At 40.1% G+C, this 27,833-nt stretch overlaps 1 protein-coding gene across 2 annotated transcripts in view; it reads right to left on the bottom strand.

Annotated features, from left to right (window-relative positions):
• Window positions 1-27,833, bottom strand: part of ATXN10 (ataxin 10) — a 175,272-nt gene that overhangs the window by 42,587 nt on the left and 104,852 nt on the right. Inside the window, exon 10 of one of the 2 annotated variants that reach the window (XM_054675394.2) lies at window positions 23,727-23,866. Within the exon in view, the coding sequence (XP_054531369.1) occupies window positions 23,768-23,866 (99 nt within the window). The 3' untranslated portion in view covers window positions 23,727-23,767. 2 annotated transcript variants of the gene reach the window in all.

Genomic DNA, 27,833 nt, shown 5'->3' with positions numbered 1-27,833 from the left:
TGGCCAGTGCTCCTCAGCCTAGGCTACAACTTAGAATCACTTGGGGGAGGGTTTTAAAAAGTGCCAGTGCTGTGGTCCCAACCCCAGAACAAATGAATCTGCATCTCTGCGCATCAGTGTTTTAGACAAACTCTCCAGGTGACTCTAACATACAGCCAAGGTGAAAACGCCTGATCTCCCCAAAGCCAAACAACACCCACCAAGCCAACCTGTGAGACCTGCTCAGAAGAAACGCCTGAAACCTAACGCACTGCCCTCCACACACTATCCCCTTTGGTGCTTCGTTTTCTTTACTTCTAAAAGGCATTTTATTGAGGTATAATTTACATAAACTGCCAAGTGCATCTGCACAGCCACAAACAAATCAAGACATGGAATGTTTCCATCACCCCCAAAAGCTCCTTGCGCAGCTCTGCAATCACTGCAGCTCACCTCGCCCCCGCCCCATCTCCTCTTAGGCATCTGTTTCTGTCATTACAGGTAAATTTTGTCTGTTCTATAACACAAATGGGTTTAATGAAAAGTGTTTTCCAATGTTTTCGAGATTCATCCACGTTGTTACATGTATCATTGATTTTTGTTTATTTCTGATTATGAATATACTACCATTTATTTATCCACTCATGTGTTGATGGCCACTGGGTTGATACCAGTTTTATCTGCAATGAATGGAGATGCTATGAACACATGCATCTGCATCTTTTCATGGGTGCATGTTTTCATTTTTTGGGTGGATACCTACGAATGAAATTGCTGGGTCATATGAAGTATATGTTCAACTTTATTAAGAACTGCCACAGTATTTTCCAAAGTAGTTGTACCATTTTACATTCTCCCCTACAATGTATTGGAGTTACTCTAGATCCTTACCAACACTTGATATGTTGTCAGACGTTTTAGGCAGCATCACACTGTGGTCTTAATTTACATTTCCCTGATGGCTAATAATGTAAAGTATCTTCAGGTGCTTATGGGACATTTCTGTTTCATTAGTGAAATGTTATTCAAATATTTTGCTCATTTTATTAACTGGGTTGTTTTCTTCTCATTGAGTTGTAAGAGGTTCTTTACATATTCTGCATATGAGTAAGTCCTGTGTCGGATATATGTATTGCAAATATTTTCTCGTATACGATGGCTTGTTTTTTCAATTTTTTAATAATACGTTTCAAAGAGCATTGACTTTTTAATATAGATGAGATACAATTTACCAAAACATTTTTTCATGGTATTTTTTAAATTCTAAAAAGTCCTGGCCTACTTCAATATATCCATAATGTTTTCTTCTACAAGTTTTGTATTCCCAGCTTTTATGTTGCTATTTTAAATCAATTTTTGTTTGGTATAAATTAAGAGTCTAGGTTCTTTTTTACTCCATAAGGATATAAAATCATTCCAGTGCCATTGTTGAAAAATATATCTTTTCTCCACTGAGTCTGGACTCTATTCTGTTCCACTGGTATATACATCTATATTTACATAAATACCATACTATCTTAATTAGCTTTATAGTAAGTCATGAAAGAAGTAATATAATCCTCTTTGTTTTGTTTTCAAAATTGTTTTGGCAATTGTATTAGTTTGGTAGGGCTGCCTTAACAAAGTACCACAAACCAAATGGTATAAAAAACAGGAATTTATTGTTTTACACTTCTGGATGGTAGAAGTCCAAGATCAAGATGTTGGCAAGGGTGGTTCTTTCTGAGGACTATGAAGGAGAATTTGTTCTAGGTCTCTCTTTAGCTACTGATAGTTTGCTGGCAAACTTTGGTGTCCTTGGTTTTTAGATCTCTGTCTGTATTTTCACATGACATTCTCATTCTGTGTGTCATCTGTGCCCAAATTTCCCCTTTTTATAAGGACACCACTCATACTGGATTAGGGGCCCATCCTCCTCCGGTATGATCTCGTCTTAAGTAATTACATTGGCAATGACACTGTTTCCAAATAAGGTCACGTTGTAAGGTATTGGGGTTTAGCAATTCAACATATGAATTTTGGGGGGTACAATTCAACCCATAACAGCTATTCCAGGTCTTTGGCATTTTCAAATTTTAAAACCAGCTCATCAATTTTTATAAAAAATGTTTCCTGGGACGGGCGTGGTGGCAGGCACCTGTAATCCCAGCTACTCGGGAGGCTGAGGCAGGAGAATCTCTTGAACCTGGGAGGCGGGGGTTGCAGTGAGCTGAGATCACACCAGCCCGAGTAACAAGAGTGAAACTCCGTCTCAAAAAAAAAAAACAAAAAACAAAACACAAATGTCTCCTGGCATTCTGACTGGTATAGCATTCACTCTATAGAGGTCAACTTGGGGAGATCTTATACTTAACAATATTGAGCTGTCTGTTAAATTTTAACTTCTCTCAGCAATGTTTTATTGTTTTCAGAGTATAGGTCTTGCACATATTTCGTTAAAGTTTATTCCTAAATATTTCATGTTTTATGATGCTATTGTATGTGGCATTTAAATTTTTTCTTACTATTTGCTAGTTTTATATAATTAATTTTCATTTACATATCTTGTAACCATTCAAAATTCACTTCTCATAACTTTATCAGTTCCTTAACACACACGATCACCTCATTTATGAATAAAGCCAGTTTTACTTCTTTCCAATCTGCATGCATCTGATTTTTCTTGGCTTAGTGAGTTGCTCTGGACCTTCAGCACGTTGTTTACTGGAGTGGTGAGAGCAGAAATTCTTGCCTTGTTCCTGATGTCAGAGAGAGAGCAGTGTTTCATCATAAAGTATGAAACTAGCTGTTGAATTTTTTTTTCATAGATGCCTTTTTCAGGATGAGAAAGTTCCTTTATACTGTTAGTTTGTGGCAAATTTTGACGTGAATGAGTGTAAATTTTGTTCTGAATGCTTTTCCTCTATTGAGATAATCATATTGTTTCCTCCCTCTTATTCTGTTCATATGGGAGAATTAAAGTGTCTGCTTTTCTAACATTAAACCAACAGTGCACGGCTGAGATAAACCATCATAGGTTCATGATACATTATCACTTTCTGTATTACAAGATCCACTTTGCTGATATTTTGAAAAGTGTTTTTATGTTTCTGACCATGAGAGACACTGCTCTGTAGTTACTTTGTTTGTTCCCTTTTAAGGTTTTTGTCCGGATTTGGGAACAGAGTAATGGTGGCTTCATAAAATAAGTTGAGAAGTGTTCCCTCCTCTATTTTATGAAAGAGAAAGATTGGGTATATGCTTTCCTTCTTAAATGCTTGACAGAATTCACTGCTGAAACTATGTGTGCCTGGAGATTTTGTTGTAGAAACATTTTAAACTACACATTTAATTTTAAAAAATATTTATCCTTTATTCAGTTTTTGTTTCTTTCAAGAAAACTGTTCATATCATCTATTTTGTCAAAAATTTTTGGCATCAAGTTGTTTATGCTATTCTCTTATTATCTTTTTAATGTCTGTAATATCTATAATGATGTCTCCTCTTTCACTGCTGATAGAGGTCATTTATATTTTGTCTCATTTTCTTGACAGGTAGACAGATTTATCTGGAAAGATTGATCAATCTTTTTAAATATGCATCCAGCTTCTGATTACATGGATTTTCTCCACTCTATGTCTATTTTATTTTCTACTTCAAAGATTTCCATTCTTATCTTTAATTCTTTTCTTCTACTTACATTGGTTTAATCTACTCTTGGTTTTATTACCTTAAGTTGGAAACTAAGATGACTGATCTTAAATCTGTCTTGTTTTCTCATGTATTTTAAATTTCCTAAACACTACTTTATCCCCATCTTACAATTTAGGTATGCCATTTTTCATTTTTATTCGGTTCAAAATATTTTCTAATTTCAATATGATTGTGTCTATGACATGTGGGTTATTTAGAAGTGTACTGTTTAATTTTCAAATATCTTGGGATTTTAGAGATATTTTATAGTTTTAACTTATAATTCTGCTATAGAGACAGAGTATAGTCTATGTTTTCAGTTCTTCTACATTTATTGAGCTCTGTTATGGCCCCAGCATATGGTCTGTCTTGGTGAATGTTCTATGTGTACTGGAAAGAACATACATGCTGTTATTGGTGCAGTGTTCACTAAATTTCACTTGATCAAGGTGGCTGATGGTATTCCAGTTTTCCATATTCCTCCTGCTTTTCTTTCAGCTTGTTCTGTAATTTATAAAGATAAGAATGCTGAGATCTCCGATTATGACTGCAGATCGATTTTTTCTTTCAGGTGTCAGTTTTGGTTTCAGTTATTTGAAATTCTGCTATTAGCAATGTATGTTTAGGCTATTATGTCTTCTTGATGAACTGACCCTTTAATCATTATGAAATATCACTCTTTTACATCTAGGGAAATTCTTTGTCCTTAGGTCTATTTTGTCTAATTTTAATATAGCCACTCCAGCTTTCTTATAAGTGTTTACATGGTATATCATTCTTTCACTCTTAAGGTATCTTCATCTTTATATTCAAAGTATATTTCTTATCATAGCATATAATTGAGTCTTGCCTTTCAAAATCCAGTACAGGCCAGGCACAGTGGCACACGCCTATAATCTCAATGCTTTGGGAGGCGGAAGGTGGGAGGATCATTTGAGGTCAGGAGTTCGAGACCAGTCTGACCAACACCGTGAAACTCCATCTATCGGGGGAACCAGCCCCCAATATTTCAACGTAGGTTCTTTTCTATTTTCCCTAAGAGTCGGCCGGTCTGAGAAATAAAGAGAAAGAGTACAAAAGAGAGAAATTTTACAGCTAGGTCTCTGGGAGTGATATCACATGTTGGCAGGTTCCGTGATGCCCCTTGAGCCGCAAAAGCAGTAACTTTTTATTAGGGGTTTCAAAAGGGGAGGGGTGTACAAACAGGGTGTGGGTCACAGAGATCACATGCTTCAAAGGCAATGAAATACCACAAGGGCAGAGAGGCAGAGTGAGATCACAAGGCCAGGGCGAAACTAGAATTACTGATGAAGGTCCATGTCCTGCTGGGCACACACTGTCATTGATAAACATCTTAACAGGAAACAGGGTTCGAGAGCAGACAACTGGTCTGACTAGAATTCGCCAGGCTGGAATTTCCTAATCCTAGCAAGCCTGAGGGCGCTGCAGGAGACCAGGGAGTATTTCATCCCTTATCAACAACCGCATAAGACAGACACTCCCAGAGCGGCCATTTTAGAGACCTCCCCCGGGAATGCATTCGTTTCCCAGGGTTATTCCTTGCTGAGAAAAGAATTCAGCGATATTTCTCCTATTCACTTTCTGAAAGAAGAGAAATATGACTCTGTTCTGCCCGGCCCTGCAGGCAGTCAGGCCTTATGGTTATCTCCCTTGTTCCTTGAAAATCGTTGTTACCCTGTTCTTTTTCAAGGTGCCCAGATTTCGTATTGTTCAAACACACATGCTTTACAAACAATTTGTGCAGATAACGTGATCATCACGGGATCCTGAGGTGACATACATCCTCAGCTTATGAAGATGACGGGATTAAGAGATTAAAGACAAGACAGGCATAGGAAATTATAAGAGTATTGATTAGGGAAGTGATAAATGTCCATGAAATCTTCACAATTTATGTTCAGAGACTGCAGTAAAGACAGGTGTAAGAAATTATAAAAGTATTAATTTGGGGAATAAATGTCCATGAAATCTTAACAATTTATGTTCTTCTGCCATGGCTTCAGCCAGTCCCTCTGTTCAGGGTCCCTGACTTCCCGAAACACCATCTCTACTAAAAATACAAAAATTAGCTGGGTGTGGTGGTGAACCTGTAATCTCAGCTACTTGGGAGGCTGAGGCAGGAGAATTGCTTGAACCTGGTAGGCAGAGGTTGCAGTGAGCTGAGATCACACCACTGCACTCCAGCCTGGGCAACATAGAGAGACTTCATCTCAAAAATAAATAGAATAGAATAGAATAGAATCCATTCTAATAGTCTTTTAGTTGGATATTTAAGCCATTTACATTTAATACATTTATCAACATGATTGAGTTTATCATTCTGCCATCTGTTTTCCATTTGTCTTGACTATTCTTTGTTCTTATTTTCCAGACTCTTTTGAGACTGAGCATTTTTAAATATTCCACTTATTTCTCCAATATTGGCTTGTTAACTGTCTCTCTCTTTTTCTAAAAGTGGTTGCACTGGAGTTTAGAGTATACATCTTTACCTTGTTGCAGTCTATCTGCAAATAATACCATACCACCCCACATACAGTATAAGAATGTTGTAACTGTATACTCTGTTTAATCTTTGGGCAATTACTCTCATATATTTTTCTTCTATATACACATTAAAAAATCCCCTAATATATTGCCATTATGATTACTTTAAAGAGCCAATTACATTTCAAAGAAAATTAAAAGTGAGAATAGAAATATTTTCTTTTTACCCATATATTTAACTTTTCCAGGGATTCTGATCCTTTGTATATATTTGTATAGGTCAGGTTTCCATGTGCTATCATTTACTTTCACCTTGTTGAACTTCATTTAACATTTCTTACAGGACATTTTGCCTTCTTTTTTTTGACCTTCATTTTTGAAGGATATTTTGGCTGGATACATAATTCTAGATTAACAGTTTTCCTTTAGTATTTTAAAGATGTCATTCCATTGATTCCTGTCTTGCATCATTTCTGAAGGAAAGCCTGTTATCATTTTTATCTTTGTTCTTATAAACTGACAGGCAAGAAAGTCAGTGAATTAGAGTAACAACACTACAGAGAAGATTAGCCAAAACCAAAAGCTGGTTATTTGTAAACATTAATAGAATGGAAAATTCCAGAAAGACTGAGGAAGGAAAAAAGAGACATCCTTTTTTTTTTTTTTTAAGAAAGAATATAATTAAAAGGGAGAAACAGGTTTTAGACAACCTAGATAAAATATTAAAATATGAACAATTTTATGAAAAAAATGTGAAAATCTAGATGAAATAGATATTCCTGAGAAAAGCAGAAAATGTTAAAATTGACAGAAAAAATCAAAGGCTTGGATACAACTGTCCTTTTTAAAGTGCCCAGCCAGGCTACTGCCCGTGTCCTGGAGAGGTAGGAGGCAGGGCTCGGACACCTGACCAAATTGAGGACTAACTAAAACAGGTAGGTCAGGGGTGGAAGACATTTTCCATAAGACATACCCACCAATATGTCATGTCAGTTTACCATTGCCATGGCAACACCCAGAAGTTACCGCCCCTTTCCATAGCAACAACCTGATGACCTGAGAGTTGCTACCCTTTTCCTAGAAATTTCTGCATAAACTGCCCCTTAATTCACATATAGTTAAAAGTGGGTATAAATATGAGTGCAGACCTGCCTCTGAGCTGCTATTCTGGGCACACTGCCTATAGGGCAGCCCTGCTCTGCAAGGAGCAGCACCTCTGCTGCTGCTATACACTGCTGCTTCAATCAAAGTTGCTGTTTACCACCACCAGCTCACCCTTGAATTATTTCCCAGGTAAAGCCAAGAACCTTCCCAGGCTAAGTCCCAATTTGGGGGCTTGCCTGTCCTGCATCACTGGGGAAAGGCAGGAGTCGGGGGTGGCAAGAGCTCCTCAGTAGCAGGCAAGAGGGCCTCAGCATGGAGCTGTGTGATTGGTGACTTCTCTTGAGATGCTGTGGCACCTGCATCCTTGGCAAAGGCTGGTGGAATAGACTGTGACTTCTGAAGCAATAGCTGCCTAAAATGAAGGTGCAGGCTCCAGAGTTCTAGTCATTTGTCACAAAAAGATTGAAGAGCCTGACAGAATTATTTGTTAAAGAGAATCGTGAATTCAGAATAGTAGAAGGAGCAGTGAGAGATTTATTAAATGGAATAAGACCTCAAGATGTGGACTCTGCTACCATTGTTACCCTTATTCAAATGCAGTAGATGTTTCCGTCAGCTGGTATTTGGATGACGGACAGCAGAAAAGCACACAACAATTACTGCCAGGCTTCGTGAAGACAATTTTTAAATTACTACACTCTGGATTGATGTTGTCACTGATGGAAGACATGCTGAGGACAAATTCACAACTGACTAGGAGATGCTGAACACAAAGCTCTCTGGCAAACAATTCTATGTCTTTGGGTTTTGATGGTATTTTATCTAATTTAATAGTTATGGAGATTTTTTAAAATAAGAAAAGTTTGTTGGACATCAACAGAGTACAATACAATTGTTTTTGAATTTTAAGATATGTCAGGTTTTGTGGGAGAACTGTAGACAAACCTGGTGACCACGGTCCTGAGAAGCAACTGCAGAGCCTGCAAAAGGCCTGGCTGGGCTATTAGGAGAAAGCATTTGGGTGGAACTAAAAAAGCTCTTGTCAGTAAACATGTAAATCATTTGATTCACCTTATCTATGATCTTCATGTGGCTCCTTATGTAGGTATAACAGCCAATGCAAGTTTAGAAGAATTTAACAAAGTCAGTAAAAATGTCGAAGGTTTTTCACCAAAGCCAATGACTCTTTTGGCCTCATTATTCAAAGTACAGAATGATGTCACAAAATTGGATTGGAGGTTGACGACTTCAAAAGAAGAGAAAAACCTTGGCTTGTTTATAGTTAAAAATAAAAAAGACTGAATTAAAGCAATAGATAGTTCAGAGCCACTGAAACCCTACCAAGACTTTCTCAGGGACTTTAGGGAACTTGCCGTGACTTCTCACATACGTGAACTACTGAAGAGCCAAGGAGAGCACCATCCCCTAAAGGAAAGGCAGCTGTGGTCCCTTCCTACAGTTCCTGTTCAGTGGGCATGACACCAGAAAAGTGGACATTTCTTGGGGGAAAAGAAACCAGGGCTCTATTACAACAACTACAAGAATGGTGGAGAAAAAGTGGTTACCAAGGGGGAAAAGATAAACTTCTAAGTTATCTGAAGCTAGAGGGCTCACTACTAAAAAGTGGAAACTTTTTGGTAAGACCAGTTGATTTACTGCCCTCCCTCTTAGTGAGATGAAACTACAGCAGAGTAAAAGTCAGCTTAGAGGACCTCTTTAGAAGAATAACGGTCTTATTTAGTGAAATATAATTATATTTTAGGTACTAAATTTAAGTCTACCTCCTCTTAATCTAATTTATATCATTGAATCTTCTAATTCTTTCAGAATAATTTCTATGAGAAGGGTAGAATTGACTTCTATTTTAATCTATTTGGACTTTTTAAAAATTTTTGTTTTTGCAAAGGATAGTGCTAAGATTGATCTTAAGAAAAGGTAATTGCCTTGAAGAAAAAATGTTTATTAACATTTGGAATGTTTGTAAGTGTCAGTTCTTATCTGAATTCCAAAATAAACTGTGCCTGAGAAAAAAATTAGAAAAAATATTAAAAGAACAAAAATTTTTAAAGATACTAAAATGACCAAGACTCACTAACAAACACAAAGACGCAAATAGCTCTCAAGCGAGTTCCACCCAATTTTCAAGAAACAGAACGTGTATTTTGTATACAAGTTGTTCCCAAACAACAGAAAAATAAGGAAAGATTTCCAACTCATTTTACAAGGCTAGTATGACTTTGTTCCAAAACCAGGAAAGATAGACCACTGTAAAGAAATTAAAGGCCTTTTTAACTTATGAAAATAGATCTCCTTCCCCTAAAATATTCTAGAAATAATATTAGCATAACTAAATCAAAGATGCTACAATAATACATCATGTTCAGGCAGACTTTTCTCAAAAATGCAAGAATAGATTCAAGTGGATCAGAAAATCTACAATGAACCTCATTAATGTACTCATAATAATATCAACCATCATAGAAAAAGTACCCGACCATGCTTAGCCCCTATTTATGATTTTTTTTGATTATCAGAAAACTAGAGAACTTTTTTAACTTCAAAAAGGCTATGTGTCAGAAACCCATAGTAAATGTCATAGGTAAAGGAAAGTTTACATAGATGCTAAGACTAGAAAAAAAACACAAGGATACTGTCTCCTGGCACTGATATAGAAAAATAAATTCAATAAAATACTATAATTTTAAAAGGTCTTTGTTTAAAATGTTCTATCTCTAGAAATCAAGGATGCTCAGAAAATCAAAGAGGAACTAGAATGATGTAAAAAGTATTTCAGTCTTACTATCAGAACAGAAACAACAAAAGAATAAAAACAAACTAAAGCAATAAGGCTGATTTAGCTGGAAAAAAGTAATGTTTTTTGGAGTAAGAGCACTTTGGGAGGCCAAAGAGGGAGGCTGGCTTGAGGCCAGGAGTTTGAGACCAGCCTGGGCAACATAGAGAGACCCCATCTCAACAAATAATTTTTTAAAAAATTAGCTGGGTGTGATAGTGCGTAACTGTAGTCCCAGCTACTGGGGAGGCTAAGGCATGAAGATGGGTTGAGCCCAGGAGTTCGAGAGTACAGTAAGCTATGTCTGTGCCACTGCACTGCAGATTGGGCGACAGAGAGAGGGAGAGAGAGACTCTGTCTTGAAAAATAAACAATAAAAATAAATGAAATGGGAAATAAGATCTAGAAGGTCAGGATAAAAAGATATAAAGAGCAATGAAAATGCACTGTGTTCTAACACACTTACAGTGAATTTTAGAAAAGAGTAGATGTTTCAGTGGCTATTTGAACAGAAACTGTGATTGGGTCCTACAAAACCCATGAGAGAAGCAAGGCATGGTCTTGACTCACTGGAATTACTGACAGCAAGATCCAAGAAATTACTGAGGAGATTGCTCCCAAATGTGTAGCCCCCCAACTGTCAGAGACTAACTGAAATCTGCTGAAGCAGAAATGAAGACTTTCTCCATCTTTCCCTCAGATATCACAGACTTTCTGCTATGGTCTGCTAGTTGGCAACAAGTAAGAAGTATTGGTTTCTGGGGACATACTTTTGCTTGGAGTAACTATTAGAAGACCAGGAATTGGCTTGTTTTCTAACTCTGGTGTATGTGTGGGGCCGGGGTGGGGGGGCAATGTTTTGATAATCTTGTGTCCTGTTAACTTTATTAATTTTAAGAAGTGAGGCATATCAGAGGTTTGGTATTGGGTGTTCCTGAAAGAACCACACACATTCCGGCAAGAGACAGTCCAGGCTGCAGCTGTTACAAAAAAATCCTGACCCTATACAGGCATTAAGAGCCCCTCTAACTGGGATTGTGCAGAATAAGAAATCAGGGAGAATATATTTTGAATTTCAATTTATTTGAACACACATGGGCAAGAGAATTGGACTTTAATGCCTTTGGACTTTAATTTAAAATGCAATGTAATCTTTGGATTTTAATATCTCTCTGGGAATCTGATAATGAGATAGAATTAATATTCAAATATGGAGTGTCTCTTATGGGCATTTTATTATTACAATGAATGTAGGCCTTTCATTGGAGTATCTTAATATGGAATGAATTTTCCACCTTGAGGTCAAGGTGATTTTGCAGTTAATTAGATTCATGTGTTGTTCTGACCCACTTAAGAGTCTTCTGGGGGTAAAATATCCACTCCTCACCAGCGGTCCAAGAGGAAAAAAAGGAGTGTAGTTGGCAAAGCAGCCTCATGAAGGTGGGAGCAGGACGATCCTGACAAACTGAGCTTCTCTCCAAAGGAAGGACACACTCCTACATCCCTAACGGCCAAAGCTAAAGCCCAACACATCAGTGAACCACCACCACCACCACAAAGGGGCTGGATGGGTTAGAAGGCTCTCCCTCTCTTCTTCTTGTCGTGGAGAGAGCTGTATTAACATACTAACCCCTAACTTTTCCAGGCCCTTCACTGGCGCCTTCCCAGGGCGGTGACAATCGAATCCCTCTTTGAGTTGAGCTGTATAGCGTCCATGGTATACAGAGCAGCTATTTGTTTGCTTGTCTCACTCTTTCATTAGACTCTGGGGCTTTCAATGACAAGAACCATGTTTCCACTCATCCTTGCATCCCTTGCCCGGTCCCGAGATACTTAACAATGATTTGCGGAAAAAAAATATATGCGCGTGAGAAGCAAAAGCTCACCTTCCACCCTTGCAGGGTCCAAATATAACCAACAGATACGTACTGAACGAAACCTAGCCAGGGGGAGGCAGGTGAGTAAATTAATAACTAAAAATACATTTACAAATTATGGTAATTCCTATAAAATAAATAATTAAGATGATCTACTAGAGATTGAGAGTGGCCAGAGACTGTTTTAGAGGGGTGGTCAGGTGAGCCTTTCAGGTCATGAAGATGTGCTGATACAGTCTGAAGAAGCACTGATACAGAGCAGTGACTTTCCATCCTTACTGTCAATCTGCATCTCCTGGGGAGCTTTTAAAACTACCCATGTCTTGGCCCCACCTCATGCCAACTTAATCTGTATCTTGGGGGTGATGGTCCTGGCACAGATACATAGTTTAAAAGCTCCTGGCTGGGCATGGTGGCTCATGCCTGTAATCCTAGTGCTTTCGGAGGGTGAGGTGGGAGGATCACTTGAGGTCACAAATTCGAGACCAGTCTGAACAACATGGTGAGACCTCATCTCTACAAAAAATTAAAAATTAGCTGGGTGTGGTGTGTGAGCCTGTAGTCCCAGCTACCAGGGAGGCTGAGGTGGGAGGATCACTCGGGAGTTCAAAGTTCCAGGGAGCTTTGAGTGTGCCACTGCACTGCAGCCTGGGCAGCAGAGGGAGACCCTGTCTTTCATTAACTAATGAACTAAAAGCTCCCTAGGTGACTCAGATTCGCAGAAGGGTCGAATATAAAGTCTTGGAAATCAGGAAAAAAATTTTAGATTTGTGTGAGAAGGAGCAAGAGCGGCACGACGAAGGCCAGTGAGGAAGCTGCTGCAGACGCTGAATGAAAGGTGATGCAGGCCTGAAGGCTGCGACAGCAGTGGGGACAGAAAGATGCAGGTGGATACGAGATACATGGTAAAGGTAGATCAGACACTAACTGCTCTCTAGGACTGTGGTAAGAGAAAGAAACAACTGGAAGATTCTAAGAGTCTGGTTGAAATGGATGTGTGGTAGGATCACTTACTGGGAGGGCAAAGAAAAGATCTGGGGATGCGGGACTCAAGGGCACAGTTTGGGCATATTTCGCAGGAGGCACTTAGAGACGAGACACCTAAGTAAACGTTACCAGTTATATATTATCCATCTCTTATACATTGAGAATGTGAGCAGTTATGTCCCCTAGTGTGGAGCCCCAGGGACATGTCTGGGCTCAACAGGCATTCTGCTGTCATCTGCATACAAATGGCCCTTAAATCTTGGGCACTGGAAATCTCCTAAAGCGGGTAGATGGAGACAGCAAAGGCCTCAGGACATAAAGGGCTCAGGAGAGAAATCCTGGTGCTCCTTGTATAACCTTGGCATCAGCACCAAGTATTACTCAACCAAAAGATTTGAGTAATCCCACACTAAATATTGTAGGCAAATGTAAACACTCATTCCTGATAGATTAATTTGTAAATGATACGAATATTTTTGTTCCTGGAAAAAGATCATCAGTAACTGAAATTGCACAAGATTTTCTTTAAAAGTTACAGTAATCATCAAATTATTTGCCCGCTGATTGTTTTTCAGGGTAACTTCTTTCAGAAATGTATTTCCAAACTGCGGGCTGTGAAATATGCAAATGTCCTACTGTGTTCTGTTAAAATTATACAGGAATAACAGACAGACATACATATAGACCTCACTAAACTGAATTAAATTATTTTAATTCCAACTGACTATTCTGTCCAAAGCTGGGATATGGGAAGAGCCACCAAAGTATTGATGAGAACGTTCAACTCAAGACGACTGAACAGCATTCCTTCCCATACAGTAAGTCTACTGAGTACCGAAGGTCAAAAGAAGCAAATGCCAGGCTTGGGAACTGGAGGCTAGAAGGTGGGAAGGAAACTGCCAGGGCACTCGGCATTTCCTGGACCCTCCTGTCTCCCTAGTGCCTTGAGGGAAAAGGGGCCAGGAGGCAGATCAAGACACAGCGGTAGACGGAAAAAGGTCCAAACTCCAGTTTTGGAGTCAATGAGAATTAGAGTCCATTTCAGCTAGAGGATCGTCACCCTCAAATCTCACTGCAGCCCAGCTGAACACTCTAGGGTCTGACCCTTCTTTCAGGAGCCAAGCCCCAACCCTGAGATGGGGACAGATCCTATCCATGAAAATTCTCTGTGTTTTTCAATGCACATATATTAAATACTTATACTTAATTTGTTAAAAAATGAAGATCATCTTTATATATACAGTATTTTAGATCTTTCCATACAATAAAAATTATTTGAAAATGTGATTTTCTAATAGTATATTCTATTCAGTCACTATAACCTACTATAATTTACTGAACGTTTCAGGACATTTGCATCATGACTAAATTTTCACCAACAATGTAATGAGCATCCATATAGACAATTTTTTTTTAACCTCATCACTGATTATTTCCTTTGGAGAAATTCTGAAAAGAATTACTGGACAAAAACAAAACCAAACCATCTTTGAGTGTCTTTGAGACATACTGTTAAAATGCCTCCCAAGAGGGTTCTCCCAATTCATACCACCCCAAGAACTGTCCGTGCTTCCCTTTTTCTTACTGATGCTGCAGATTTTTAAAGTTGCTTTTTTGATAGGTAAAAAATGTTCTTTGGGGCTTTCCTTTGCCATAAAGGAAGGCTGAGCATTCCTCCAGCTGCCTACATTTTATAAATTAAGATTTTATGAGATAAAGGCATTTAATAGTACAAGTTTTGCTGACCAGCTGAGATGTGCCCGCAGCATTGCACTTGGAGTGGGTACGAGACCTAAGTAAGGAAGAACCAACAATCCTTCCGACCAGGGAGCAATGCCCTGGCAGGAAGGGTGATAAAGTGCGGGCTGCACTGGCGCCCAGCTTCTCACACAAGGACTGCACCACTGCACGGGGCCTCAGTGGCCACACGGGAACACAGTGAGGCCGAGAATGTCAGAGACTGCATCCCATAAACTAACCCTGCTCCCCATGACACCTCCAAAAAGAAAGGAATCCAGAGAGAATGATACTACAGTTCTATGGCAAAACTCAACAGGGTAAAGTAGTGAGTAGCATTCTCCAAACTTTTGTGACAAAATAAAGATGCTTTTCAAGAATAGTAATGGCAGAGGCTCTTAAAGTACCCGGAAGTACAAAACACAATGTGATTAATACAAATATTCTCTGAGTTCAACTACCAAATTCCAGAAAAATTAGCAACTATCTTTTCTTTAGCAAACATTCACATCTGAATTTAGTGCAATTTTCTCATGAATTATTCAACTAGCAGATAAAATCTTTGTTTAAATAATGAATGAAATTAGCTGATTTTTAAGAAGCTAGCTATATTTCTGATTACAAGACGAAAAAAAAATTTGGTGAATGAATGTTGAATCACTGCATAGCTACAAAATTTGTCTGCTTTGTCCAAAACAACCAGAAACCTTAGAGCTAGATGTCAGAAAGGTATTTTCAACTGATTTGGAATGCAAAATATCTTCCCATGTTTGGTCCAGGAGGACGTGGCTCAGAGGCTGCCAAGTATACCCCTCCTGCAGGACGGTGCAGACCCCTTTGCAAAGGACTGTCTCTGACTCTCAGCCTCGCGGCTTCCTCAGACTTCCACAGAACAAGAGGTAATGGCAAGAAAGCAGGGACAGGACCCAGGAGCATTGAGTTAAGCCTGGCACTGCCACCTGCTCAGCCATGTGAACTTAGGTGAGTCATTTTGGCCTCATGAAAAACAGGCCAAAAAGCTCTACTGCAAACAGAAGGTGTCATTTTAGTAAACGGTAAGAAAACAGAACGTCTTACACAATACCTGGCTTCTAGAAAGTGCTCAATAAAATGGGAGAATTTAATATCATCTTTTATTTGTCCTTCTACTTAGGGCATTTTTGTTGCATTCTTTCTAAAGAACTTTAAACTAGCTGAATCATAAGAAAAAAAGTAGAAGCACAGTGTTAGTTTTCCATTACTGTCATTTCTTTAAGACAGTTTAATTAGGCAAAATGTCAAAAGCTGGCCAGTGAAGTATTTAAAGAGCTAGATGAAAGATCCCCATTTTTAAGCAGAAGCAGGAGAAAATATGAATCAAGAAGTGAATTTATCTCTAATGTACTTGAGTGCACATTACTTAAAACTCCACTCCATTTAGTAGCCTCCCGAAAGTACCACAAGACATGACTTGAGAAAGCAACAATACCAGAAAGGGATGGGTAAACCATGGCAGCAGCAGAGAAAACAAAGCAGCTCTGAAAAGCTGTTTTGGCACATCTGTGCTAACACGCACAGCTACATTTAGAACAAAACCCATACAGCAAGTTTTTAAAAATATGCATTCTGCCTCTGCTACTTGGGGTGCAATCCCCACCCATAATGCATCATCTACAATGTCATACTTCAGTGCCTGAACAAACAGAATTCTGCCATGAACACATTCAGTCTTTAATTTTTAACTCATGGACAGAATCTCAATTGCTTGTTGTATTATGATAAGCTCCTTGCCATCAATAAATAATGCCTTGGAAACTGTTGATCAGCTTGCCCACGGTGTTTAAAAAATAAAAAAATAAAGGCTTGCTGGGAGCTCAAGTGTCCAGCCCGTGCTGGGAATCTGCCACACAGCAGCCCTCAGAATGACTATCTGGAATGTGTAAGAATAGCCATGAGGTCAATTTGGGCCCTGCTCTAAGCTGTGTGTCCTCTGGGCACAGGGAGGGGGTCGACAGGCGAGCCCACAGGAAGCCAGCCTCCTGTCCCTTCTCCCGTGCCTGCCATCCACACCTCCTGACAGCCTAGCACAGACCTCCAAGGCGAGACATGTGGAAGCCCCACTGTTACCTGAGGCAGACTGTGCAATGTGATACTCGGGGTGCAGATTACAATTAGGGGACTATGTCTTACGAATCAAGATCATGTGTCTTAGAAGCTGTGTTAGCTCTGCTTGAAAATGGGAAATAGGCGAGGGAAAGGAAACATGCCAAGTATCCTACTATATTACAAATCTCTTACATGCAAATATTTGGTATTCCTAATGGTTTTGCAAGGTAGAAAATAATGTTCCAAGATGAGAGATAAAGAAAATGAGATCTGTAAGGGTTACTTTGTTCACAGTCATAGAGCTTAATGAGTGGCAAAGCCCAGATCTGCTTAATTTAAAAATGTACATGTTTTTTTAAAAAATTGTACCACACAAATTGCAGGTAACTATTTCTGGTTTTCAGAAAAGAGAGAATGGCTGAAATAATATTAAATGTGCTGGAAAACCTCAAAGTGTGCAAATGAAGAGTGATGAGGATTAAGAAGGGGAGAGGGAGGGCCAATGACACAGACCTGGCCTGCTGTAGGACAGGAGACGGCCCGCAAAGCAGTCAGGGACAAATGCGGGTAGTGAGCTGCCAGCCTCAGCAGACCTAGGAAGACATCTCAAGTACCAAACTCTCACCAGCCTTGACCTACAGGAAAGAAGTCTGACCATTTCCTCAGTGCCCTCAGGAATCGTGCCATCAGCATGACACAAACATGACAACAGCACTTTCAGGTCCTTTTTCCAAGACCTATTTCTCTGTGTGCTAACACCTGGCACCTGGCACCTCTTTTAATCTTCTATTTATTTATTTATTTGATAAACATTTAAAAGAAAGCTACTTTGTGATAGACCTTGTATTGGGGACTAAAAGGTAAATCAGAAACAGGTACTGCTCTTACCAATGTCAGGATGTGGGTGGGGATAAGGGAGAGAGAAGGCCCCACAGACAAGCAAAAAGCACCATTCACATCCAGCACTGGAGGGAAACACGAAGGGCTGCAGGAATACAGAAGAGGACACCTGAGCCGGCCAGGCAGGTCCAATCAGGGGCAGCCCTGAAGGCCAAGCTTACCAGTTTTAACTTTGTCCTGAAAGCAACAGAAAGAATTTACAGAGACTGGTGCTTCAGAATAGAACAGAGAGTTGTACCCTCATTCAAGGATTCACGTTTTGCAATTTTCAGTTACCCGTGGTCTGAAACTATTAAGTGGAAAATTCCTAAAATAAACAATTCCTGTTTTTTAAGTTGTGCACCATGCTGAGGAGCATGAGAAAATCTCTCAACATCCCTCCCAGGGCTTGAATCCTCCCTTGTCCAGCACACCCACACTATTTATGCTCCCCAGCCATTCTGCCATGGTATCACAGTGCTTGTGTTCATGGAACCCTTATCTTACTTAACAATGACCTCAAAGTACAAGAGTAGTGATGCTGCCAATTTGAATATGCCAAAGAGAAGCCATAAAGTGCTTCCTTTAAGTGAAAAGGTCAGAGTTCTAGACTTAAGAAAAAAACTGTATGCTGAGGTTGCTAAGATTAATAGTATGAACCAATCTTCTGTCTGTGAAATTGTAAGCAATCTATTGTTGTAATTGTTCTAGTTTACCATTAGTTATCGTTGTTAATCTCTTACTGTGCCTAATTTATAAATTAAACTTTATCACAGGGACATATGCATAGGACAAAACCTCACATACATAGGGTTTGGTACTATCCTCGGTTTCAACATCTACTGGGAGTCTTGGAACATATCCCCCATGGATAAGAAGAGATGACTGTATACATTTCTTTAACATTTAATTTATTATGGTAAAGTGCACAAATCTTACGTGTATCGCTTATACAAGTTTTATATATGTAGGCAGACGTGTAACCACCACTCATATAGTGATAAAGAACATTCCAGCACCAGAGACTCCCTTGTGTCCTCTCCCAGTTGATAACCCCTACTAGAGGTTAGTATTCTGACCTCTATCACCCTACATTACTTTGGCCACTTCTGGGATTTTGGATCAATGGAGTCATACAGTAGGCACTCTCTTGTGCCCAGCTGCTGCACCTCCCAGAAGCTTCCTCTGTCACCACTATGTAATATTCCGCTGAATGAATACCACAATGTATTTATCCACTAGATTAGTGATAGACACTTGGGTTGTTTCCAGCCTTTGGCTATTATAAATTAGGCTGCTATGAACGTTTGTGTTCATGGCTTTTGGTGGACACGAGCACTCATTTCTACGGGATATATACCAATGTAATAGCTGGTTTAGCAAAACAATATATTTAGCAAAAACACTATCACTTTTGTTGAAAATGCTGGTTGATGTATCCTGGACTAAGGCCAATAGGCCCGAGTCATGAAGAATAAAAGACTGAGAAGAGATCCTTTCTTGTTTTAACAGGAATGATGGGTTAATAGGATCATGAAAATTTCCAGAGAGTTGAGTCACTTGCTATTCAAAAGCTATACCAAGGAAACTCAATCCACTCTTGACCCTCTTGAATTTGTAGGTTTATGGTTTTTGCCAAATTGAGGAAATTATTCTTTTGAATACTTTTTCGGCCTTTTATTAAAGTCCCACATATCCCTGAAGCTTGGTTAACTTTTTCGTACAGTCTATTTTCTTTCTGTTGTTCAGACTGGATAATTTTTATTCCATCCTCCAGTTCACTGATTTTTTCTTCCAGCATCTCCATTCTGCCACTGAACCCAATCACTGAGTTTTGGCTTTTTATTTCAGGTTGCTGTTTTTTTCAGTCCTAAAATTTCCAGGTGGCTTTTCTTTGTATCTTCCATTTCTTTGCTGAGATTTTTCATTTGTTTCCAGTGTGGTCATAATTGCTTACAGAAGCATTTCTATGATGGATGCTTTGAAATCCTCATCAGATTATTCCAACATCCATGTCATCATCTTGGTATTGGCATCTGTTGACTGCCTCTGCTCACTTAAGCTAAGATGCTCCTGGTCCTTAGTGTAACCCATGATTTTTAACTGTACTCTAAACATTTGGGTGTAGTGGTATGAGAAGACTGAATCTGAAGTTTAAGTCTCCTATTTTAGCAGAGCTCGTTCAAAAACAGCACGTGGAAGGCAGAGCAGCTCACTACTGCCAGGTTGTGGTGAAGATCTAGGTCCCTCACTCAACCTCCTTTGACACCCGGGGAGAGAGGGGTGCCTCACTACTGCTGGGCAGAGCTGGTTGTTCACGCTCCCTACTCGGTCTCTGCTGACAGTACAGCTGGGCAGGGGTTGGGGGATGCCTCATTACTGCCCAGTGGGGATAAAAACCTGGCTCCCCGCTCCATCTTCTCTGACACCACCTAGCAGGGGTGAGGGGTGCCTCATTATAACCAGGGGAAGGTTTCTGTTTCGGCTCCCCATTCAGCCTTTGTTGGTGGGCTGGGGCCACATTCTTTTCCGTGGTGTTTGGCTGAAATAGGGCACTTATTGTCTAAAAGTTTTCTGTCTTAAGTTGTCCCCTTCTTGGTCCTTTAGGGAGAAAGAGTGAGCTTTCCTCAGGGCTTTCTGGTCTGCACCCATTGGTGTTTCTGGGTTGACAGCTTCTCTAACATTAATCAGTCTGAGAAAACCCAGGGAACTTGCCACCTTATCGTTTCTGAGTCTCAAGGCCCCTTGCTAGTATGCCGTCTTCTCCCCACCTGTCAAGTGTTTCCATGACTGTTTCATATATGATGACAGGGTTCTGGATGTATTTAGCTGGAGAGATACCGGGAAGTGCATCTGCACCACCTTAATCCAGAATCCCAAGTCCAATTGCCAACGTATTGTTTTTAAGGTGCCAAAGGACTTCCATTAGCAAATGAAGACACAAGTCACTGATCCAGGTTTAAATTTCAGAAGATTAGGATATATTTGTGCAAACAAAAATAAAGGCAGTTAATATGTACTAAGCATTGGCCAGCACTGTTCACGTTACATGTAGTATCTGACCTAATCCTCTCTATGAGCCTCTGAGGCAGGACTTCCTGTTATCCCATTCTACAGAGGGGGAAACAGGCTGGCACAGGTTCACATCCACTCCACAGCAGGGCCAGGGTTGAACCTAGGTCTGCCTGACTCCAGAGCCAGACCTCCTCCCACCACACTGCATAAATTCTGAAACGGGCAACAAGGGGGCTTTCACACCCTGCTCTCATGAGAGCAAACAGTCCGACGGGCACAGTGGCTCATGCCTGTAATCCCAGCAATTTGGGAGGCTGAAGCGGGTGGATCATTTGAGGTCAGGAGTTCAAGACCAGCCTGGCCACCATGGTGAAACCCTATCTCTACTAAAAATACAAAAATTAGCTGGGCGTGGTGGCACACGCCTGTAATCCCAGCTACTCAGGAGGCTGAGGCAGGGTAATCGCTTGAACCTGGGAGGTGGAGGTTGCAGTGAACCAAGATCGTGCCACTGCACTCCAGCCTGGGTGACACAACGAGACTCCGTCTCAAAAAAAAAAGATGATGCAGTCTGCCTTTTTGTTTGTATAAGCGTTTTTATTTGGAATTTCATGAATGTAGAATACTTAGATATTAAAAACATTAACTTCAAATGTTTAAGGGCAAGGACTCCTGATTGGTAAAATCATTGGAGTACACTTTTCCACTTCTTTATCAATCAGAGATTTTTTTTTCAGAAACACATTATTAATTCCTAAATATTTTAAAAATGAAAGCCCCAGAAGAATGGCATGTTTCCAAATAAAGTACGAATGATTCTTTTTCTTTGTACTCTCAAAAAGTATGTACGAATTCTATTTCATCTCTGCTAGATCACAAACCACAAACTACAGATTTCAAGTCTTCGCTTTCTTGTCTGTAACCATGCAAGGCAATATAGAATTGGTCCTTTCACAGCATCTGTGCTTTCAGATCTAAACTTTTCCTACAAGGTTATGTGCCAAAGGAAGAGTATTAGAGGAAAAAGGATACTACATAAACACCACATAAAAATGACAAAGATGCCTACTGAGGCCTGAAATCACTACCAGTGGTTGCGTACTGCAAGACGGCCACTCACCCCAACAGCAAGTCTAGTCTCGCTCCCAGCTGTGGAGGTTTCTCTCCTTAAAAGAACAACAACAACAACAGAAGCCCAACATAACCCTCTTCCTTCCAGTCCGTCTTTAGTCTTCTGAATTATAGTCTTCTGAATTATATTCTGGAGTCTCAGAATGCCAGAACTGGAAAGTGCCTTCAGTGACTATGTGGTCCAACAAAAATCATACTTCCACTTACAGACGAGGCCCAAGAAAGAAAATTATCCTCATTAAGAAGTTGAAGAAATTGATAATTTCTCAAGATGAGTAGGGTCCTGTTACTCCAATATTATGCATTCTCTACTTAGAAACATGAAGAAATAGAGGTGTTGCTTCATTATGAAAGGGAAGAAGTGGTGGCTTCTTGCAGGAGAGAAGAACGACGCAAAGCTTTATTGTGGGGAATCTGGTCACAGAGAAAATTCATAAATCTCATACTCGAGAGCTGAAAAGAGCCTGGAAAAACTCAGTCCAGTCTCCTTACTTTACAAAGGAGGAACACAGCAAAATTATTTTCCCCAACTCATATAATCAGGAGCTTCTAGATCCTCTGATACTCTGTATCCATTCCACTCACCAGACATGCCTGAGTGCCAAGATGGAGAGTGCTCACATCCCAGGACCTTTTTGTACAAATATCAAATTAATTAATTATCAAAATTGAATGTATACAAAGAAACTAGTATTAATTTCATATATTAATCAAATGTTTACTTTTTCCATTCTCATCTTTTCCATGTGAGCCATCCTGTGTACCAAGAACAATCCTGTCAATCTCAGACTGCTCTTAGCTGGGAACTCAGTGACACGATTTTATTCACTTAATGGAGAATCCTAATTTCATACAAGCTCCTCTCTCTCTTTTTTAGGCTAATTGTACCAGATATATGCCCAATTACTTCTAATCATTCGTTATTTCAGTAAAAACCTCAAGAATAGTAAACGCGGACTTATAAGGGTTCCAACTCTGAACAGAGGTTCTGCTTTGTTTTACACATTAACAACCCTATATTTAGCATAATAACGAACACACTGAGCATGTACTCTACTTATGCTTTACAGGTATCATATATTAATTCATCTCATCCTCCCTAGGAGGCATGTACAATTATCCTCATGAAGATAAGCTTCACTGAGACGCAAGCTCCATAAAGGCCAGTATTTGTTCACTGCTGTATTTCCTGAGCCTGGAGCAGGGCCTGGCACATAGTAAGTTCATAATATATACTCACTGAGTAAATGGATAAATGACATTAATAGGGGAAAAATTAAGGTACAAAGAGGTTACAGAACATGATCAATGTCATACAGCTATTGCATAACAGAGCTGGGATTCAAACTACTGAGTTTTTTATTGCATTAAGTCAGGGGCCAGCAAACTTTTTCTGTAAAGGGCTAGAAAATAAATAGTTAAGACTCTGCAAACCATACGGTCTCCACTGCAACTACTCAACTGTGTTGTTGTAGTGTGAGAATGGCCATAGGCAATATTAAAGAAATGAACACAACTATGTCCCAATAAAACTTTATTTACAAATAGAGGCCCACAGCATAGTCTGCTCACCCCTACATTAAATCCTCATAAGAATCAAGTTCTTTCCACTACACCTCATGGTCTCTATGAAAGGGAGACTTGCAGACCATTCATGCAGTAGGAATTTGCTTTTGCATTTTTAGGCTATAAAGCAGAATCTCAATTCTCATTTGCATCTTGAAATCAGAACCATGTCTCCGGCAGGCAGCTAGAGCTTAAGTGAACAGGCAGGTGCGGAGGGGTGCGTGCAAGTGCACAGACATAGTTAATCCAAAATCTGTTTTCACAAGAAAATCTGACCTTACATTAAGCACTGTGATCTGGAAACAATGCAAAGACTCCATCTGGAAGACAGGCAAGGCACAGGATTGGCCATTTCTGTTCTCATAAGGAAAACAGCCTAACCAAACTAAACACTAACCTGGTTAAACGTGAGGCTGAACATAGCTGAATGCATTAATCTTCAGACAGGACAATAAAGGAAAATATGCAAGCTCTCTCCCAACTGTTTACCACTTGTATTTTTCTTGGAACAGAAATGCATTTTATATATTATATGAACCTGTAAAAAACACATACCTGGTAAAACATTTGAACATATACTCTAGATCAAGAGAATACTAAAACATGAAATATTCCATCATCATTAAAGAATTTTGAGTTCACAAAGGTTTAAACACCCACCCGACTCCAGCTATGGTAACAATGACATAACAGAAACTAAACAGCACTTTATGCTAACTGGATATAATCTTGATAATTATAGGCTATTCAGTGTGTAACAAAGTATGACAAACCTCTCCCTAAGGCTGATCCATCTCAGTAAGTAAGGTATCACTTAGGAGTAACATGGCAAAGTTTGAACAGGAAAACCCAAATGAATTATTTTTCGAAATATAAAAGTAGCTTTCTGGTTTATTTAAAATTAATGCTCATGCATACATAAAATCATTCAAGTTCAACGTTGTCCACTATTCAAATGACATAAATATTATTTGCCTCAAAAAGTTCAACTTGATACATTTATTGAGAAATTATGTGCAAAAATGATGCATAGGAATAAGAAGCTGAAAACGGTATAGATCCTTCCATGAAGAAACTTTTAAAAACTCTTATTTGTCTCAGAATCACTGGCAAAAACATAATTTAATTAGAATACCAATGCATAAAAAAACAGTGGCAGCAGCAGTTAGTATTTTGGGTGATATTCATATACCAAGCATCACGTGATACACTTTACATATATTATCGTTTGTGTTTATAGCAATGCAGCAAGACATAATGCATGATTTTCATTTTCTCTATTGAGAAAGCTAGGGCTCAATTACTCTTGCCCCAGATCACACAACTAGTGGGCAGCTGAGCCATGCAGGCTTCCGAACCAGGCTGCTTGGCCTTCAAGTAGAAACTTCTCTTCCATATCACAGTTTAATTCCCTTAAAGCAGGGTTCCAACTTTGACATTTAAAAAAAAAAAAAGGTATCAGGGAGTGCAAATTATATGAAAAACTTCGTATGGCTGTGGGTGTGTGAACTTTCCTGAGAGGGGAAAATTTTAAGGGGGAAAAAATGAAAGGTGGTCAGACAAAATATCCATGTCATACATCACACCTGCAGACATGATCATCTTCGTTTTAAACACCTTCTTCAGTGACATGCTTATGAAAGTGCTTTCTAGAATGGAAAGTGCTATCCAAAGATTAGTTGTTACTAACAAAGCAATAAGTGGGTGGTTTATGATTAAGGTAAACCATGGTCCACATTAAGTTTTAGACAGAAAGAAATGGAAACAATCACTGAAGCCTTTACACAACGGGTGTTTTTTAATTCTGCAAACTATTACCTCTGGTTAACCGTAGGCTTACAGAGTATATCACCAACTTGATTTCGAGGACATGAAAACTAAAGTTCAGAAAGGTAACAGGACATGCTCAAGGGTGGTGATGCACAGCCCTGGGTTCCCTGAATTGGGTCCCCCTCCAGCAGACAGGTCAAGCGTGGGTCAAGGACGGAACCAATGGGCTGTGGAGTGGCCACGGATGTCGGTGCCCACGGTGGCTCCACTTAATCTCCGGGAGCTCCAGGTTTCAAACACCAGCAAACGGATGTTAATGTTACCTCCCGGCTGGCTGTGAGGGGCGGGATGATCTATCAGGTTAGAGGCTGTAGAATATTTATTATCGGTGCTACTGCGCTAAATAAATCGGAGAGCCAGGTCATGACATGAGGCACTAATGAGGAAATGAAACTTGAAGCATGGAAACTACTCAACCGCTGTTTTTCACTAAATCTCTCTCAATAACAATACTGCAAGTCACATTTTTATTATAAATAGTCACACGAAGGAGAAAAACAGTGTTATTACACAGGCTAACACTGCCGAAAGCCATGTTTGGCAGTCACCTAATTCTAACCATATTTTCCAATATTAACTGCATTTTAATAAAACTGAGACACTACAGAATAACTATTTCTGAACCTGCTTCAACAAGTAAATAAGAAAATGTTTGAACAGAATAGACAACTAAATATGGAATGAATATAAACTTTCACCCACCCGTTCTACAAACCCTCACAATGTTTGTGTTTTCCAACTTGTCTCGATTTCTTACAAAATCTCCATGGAGCCACTTAAGAGAGGGTGCACCTAAGCTAACAGGCCCTATATTGAGGTCCAGATGTGAACACAGGGACAGGGACACAGCCCCATGCCCAGGACCAGTAGCCTCCTGTTATGTCCAGCCCTCCCAGTCCTCCATGTGCACACATCTGTCGCCTGCCCACTCCCATCCCCTCCTTCTCTAGGAGTGGTAAGGACTGAGGGCCAGTGTTTCTCAAAGAAGGCCCCAGACCAAAATTCCCACCTCTAGAAATGGTGGAGTCCTAAAATCTGCAGAGTGGATAAGTGCTTCTGGTAATACAACACTAAAGTTTTACAAACTACCAGAAAAAGGGATGGGGAAAAGGCAAAACAAACAAAAAACTTTAGTGTTTCTCCGACCCCTGCCTTTATTTATTTATTTGTTTGTTTTGAGACAGTCTCACTCTGTCACCCAGGCTGGCGTGCACTGGCGTGATCTTGGCTCACTGCAGCCTGCCACCTCCACCTCCCAGGTTTAAGTGATTCTCCTGCCTCAGCCTCCCCAGTAACTGGGATTACAGGCGCGTGCCACCACACTCAGCTAATTTTTGTATTTTTAGTAGAGACAGGGTTTCACCATGGTGGTCAGGCTGGTCTCAAACTCCTGGCCTCAAGTGATCCGCTCACCTCAGCCTCCCAAAGTGCTAGGATTATAAGCGTGAGCCACCGCGTCCAGCCCCCCGCCTTTATTTTGTAAAAAACATTAAACATCCTTTCTCTTTTTCAGGAACCTGACATGGAAGATTTCCTAGAGTTGGGATCCTTTGCTGTACAACACTGGTCAGGACTGGAGAGGCAGGGAGGTGTCAGGTGGACATCTGGAATTTCCTAATAGCGATCTCCTCTTACATCAAAGTAGTAGTTCCCCTCTACCTGTAAGGCAGACTTGATTTCCAACATAAGGAACAGGAGACCTGGAGCTCTCCCACAGGACTGCTTGCTCGCACACTGTGTCTGCATTATCTGTCTCACTCCAAAATAGCGTTGCAGGGACTGGTAGGGACAGGCTGCCATTCCAGACAGGTGCAGCTCCTGCTCTCGCTCTACTGGACAGATGGCCATGGTCAACAGTCGCAGAGTTATAGAGGCCAAAAACTCCCCCAGCAGAAATGCCAAGTAGGAGGCAGGTGCCCCACCATGCCTACTAAGGCAGGGCCACCCCCAGACATTAGCAGGATGTCACAGTACTTCCCAGAGTGCCAGCGCACACATGCACATGCTGAAATGGTGCTGGCTGAAGCACATGGCATCAAATGGTTCTTTCTGTCTGCAAGACCTGAAGAGGGGCTGTTTTGATGGCTTCATGTTTCTTACAATTTGTTTCTACAGGCCATTCTCTCTACCCAGAAAGGACTGCAATGAGAAATCTACATAGTATCCCACTAATGGGAAATCATTACATAGAAATACACCTGTGGATAAACCCATCCTTCTCTTGTTCTTCCAATGGTTGAGTCTTTTAAAACAAACAAACAAACAAACAAACAAACAAACAAACATTAGTTCATTTCTTTTTTCTTTCTGTGGTTTTGTTTTTCCTTGTGATTATTTTTTACTGTTTCTTCAGGTTTAATAATTCTTCATTCAGGCCAGGTGTGGTGGCTCACACCTGTAATCCCAGCATTTTGGGAGGCCGAGGTGGGTAGATCACCAGAGGTCAGGAGTTCGAGACCAGCCTGGCCAGCATGGTGAAACCCCATCTCTACTAAAAATACAAAAATTAGCCAGGCATGGTGGTGCAGCCTGTAATCCCAGTTACTCAGGAGGCTGAGGCAGGAGAATCGCTTGAACCTGGGAGGTGGACGTTGCAGGGAGACGAGATTGCACCACTGCACTCCAGCCTGGGTGACAGAGCGAGACCCCTATCTCAAAAAAATAAATAAATAAAT

This window comes from Pan troglodytes, chromosome 23, assembly GCF_028858775.2.
Source record: "Pan troglodytes isolate AG18354 chromosome 23, NHGRI_mPanTro3-v2.0_pri, whole genome shotgun sequence".
Lineage (NCBI taxonomy): Eukaryota > Metazoa > Chordata > Mammalia > Primates > Hominidae > Pan > Pan troglodytes.
Note: the sequence above shows the minus strand (reverse complement) of the source record. Positions and strands in the feature narration are given on the sequence as shown.